We start from the raw sequence: 2,511 nt of genomic DNA on the forward strand, positions 1-2,511 counted from the left end.
CTTGGAGCCTCTGTCGCTTAAGAAACCTAACCTTCTTCCTCTACAAAACGGCGTCTCTTCATCCATTCCAATTCCCAACTAGGCAGGCGTGTATAACTTTGAGTGGAGATTTTACAAGCACCGCCGCTGTTACCCGAACTAATCTAGCATTTGGAAATACAAAGCCATGAAGATGATAGAGAAGAAGAGAAAATCGAGAGACGGTAAGAAACATGATAGACCACAGAAATTTACCAAAAAGTCCAAATTCAGCAAAAAATACGGCAAGATTGAGGACGAGAAAAGGCGGACCGGACCACGCTTACCTCAATCTCTTAGGAAAGAGCTCGATCGAATCAACCCTAATGACCAGTCCTGCAGTGAAGAAGATGAAGGTATTAACGGCGACTTTTATGAATACGAGGAAGGAGTGCCTGAAGAGGAATCAAAGAAGAACCGCCGCTTCGATTCCGTTGAGAATTACGAGTATAAGTTACCTGAGGATTTTAAGGTTTCAAGCTCTCTCTCCCTATATGTATATATTTATTCATAGCATAGCTTGTCTAAAAATTATTTTCTGTTAAATTAACAGCTAGTTCGACTGCTGGATTTTACTTTAGAAGAGTGGATTTCGTGTGTTATTAGATGTTGTTCTATTTCTTGATGGCATCGGGATTTGCTATACTGATTGACTGTGTTTTTTTTTTACACTCTACTCGTTTTGCTATAATGATGGCTTTTTTTATCTACCAACATTGGTTTTCTTAGATGGTATCTCAAATATTTTTTCAATTAATGTAGGATGAGAATGTTGAATCGGATGACGACGATTATGACTTTGATGGTGGCGAAAATAAGATTTCTGACCATAAGGGTAAAAAGGGAGACCTAGATCAACTTGGTGATGATGTTGAAGATGAAGATGATGAACGGCATCTGAGGATGTTGCAAGGAATCACTGGAATGCCAAGTCAGGCCTTTCAAGGTATCACTTCCATTTCTCAAGATTAGTAGGGTAAATGATATTCTTTTCATGTACAATGCATGCTTACTTGTTTACCAATGAAGTTAGAGTGCTTGAAGCTGAAGTTTGTGTAAGCATCTTCTACATCTAGACATGTTCAGAGATGCAGACATGAATAATGTATAGGGGATACCATTTGAGAGGAAAACATTCTTCTTGCTCATGTAATTATTCTTTGGGTTCCAGTTGTGTTTGAGTAGGTGTCTTGTTTTTACATCCATTTATGGATTCTTATTGTGTTGTATATTTGGAATATAAACTTAGTCAAGGTTAGAGCATTACTATTTTCACCACATATATTTGCCTTAATAAAATATCTGCTTGCTGCTTTTGTTGTTTTAGTAATTAGAGGTTTGTATGGCCCCGAATCTTATGTTGTTCCCAGGCAAGAAGAAAAACAAAGTTGTTGTATCCGAGGGATATCCAGAGTCTGAATATAATCCTACTCGTGATGTTCTGGATGGTGATGGCCGCATTGCTATTGAAGACCTTCTTGAAAGTATTCAAGGAAAACCTGGTTATAGAGAGCTTCGAAATATAACACGTCATGTGGAGAAAAAAGGAAAGCTTCTTCAAGCTCCACTTCCCAAGGAGGTTCGAGACAGGTTAGAAAGGAACGCCGCTTATGAACAATCAAAGAAAGATATTACAAGATGGGAGCCTTTGGTCAAGAGGAATAGGGAGGCACCTACCATTATTTTTGATAAAGATACAGATTTGGGGTTATCAACTGTAGGGGCAATAGCGTCCGAATTTGAGCCTAGAACTGAGTTTGAGAAGAAAATGTCTTTGTTAGTTAATGATGACAAGGTTATGGCAGCTCATAAAGAAGATGGCTCTAGGCTTCTTGAATTAAATAAGGTATGGAGGCCATAAATATTCTTTGCTTGATTCAATTTAGTGTCTTAATATTTTCTATATGCAGTTCATCTATGCTCCTGTGTTCTCTCTGTTACCCATATTTTTGCAGTTTTCTTGCCATTTTTTGATTCACACGTTTCTGACTCATGTTGATCTTCTCTATGTCTTTAAAAGCAAACATCCAATACTTTAAACATGTTATTTATTTGGTTGAGTATTTTTCTCAATCAGCAAAGAGATTTTCAAGATAACAGTTGCATATGTGAACAGTAGGGGAAAAAAGAGGCGTTGCTCAGAGTAGGGGTTGGGGTGATCTGGACATTTTTTGTTTAATTTTTAGCTTTGAGAAATCGGTTGTCACAGTTTTTGTGCCTGGGTACCTGAAAATTGTTTGTCTCATCAGGCGTAATTGTATGCATATTGATGCATGATTTGCAGTTTTTCTTTATTTTATTGCAAAACTGATATTTTTCATGATGCTTGGAAGATATCCCTTGGAGATTACGTAAACAGTCGAAATCATATTGCAAAAATGCGGAGCCTTCTTTTCCGCCATGAGGTGAAGATGAAACGCGTCAAGAAGATAAAATCAAAAACATACCATCGGTTGTTGAAGAAAGAAAGATTGAAAGGATCTGTAGGAATGC

General features: G+C 37.6%; 1 protein-coding gene across 1 annotated transcript in view; it reads left to right on the forward strand.

Annotated features, from left to right (window-relative positions):
- The window catches only part of LOC105117290 (uncharacterized protein C57A7.06-like), a 10,027-nt gene continuing 7,516 nt past the window's right edge, over nt 1–2,511 (forward strand). Inside the window, exons 1-4 of the mRNA XM_011014904.1 lie at nt 1–490; nt 781–964; nt 1,389–1,864; nt 2,352–2,509. Coding sequence (XP_011013206.1) covers nt 167–490; nt 781–964; nt 1,389–1,864; nt 2,352–2,509 — 1,142 coding nt within the window. The 5' untranslated portion in view covers nt 1–166. The remainder of the gene's footprint in view (nt 491–780; nt 965–1,388; nt 1,865–2,351; nt 2,510–2,511) is intronic.

Source organism: Populus euphratica, unplaced genomic scaffold (assembly GCF_000495115.2).
Source record: "Populus euphratica unplaced genomic scaffold, PopEup_1.0 scaffold1278.1, whole genome shotgun sequence".
NCBI classification, from domain to species: domain Eukaryota; kingdom Viridiplantae; phylum Streptophyta; class Magnoliopsida; order Malpighiales; family Salicaceae; genus Populus; species Populus euphratica.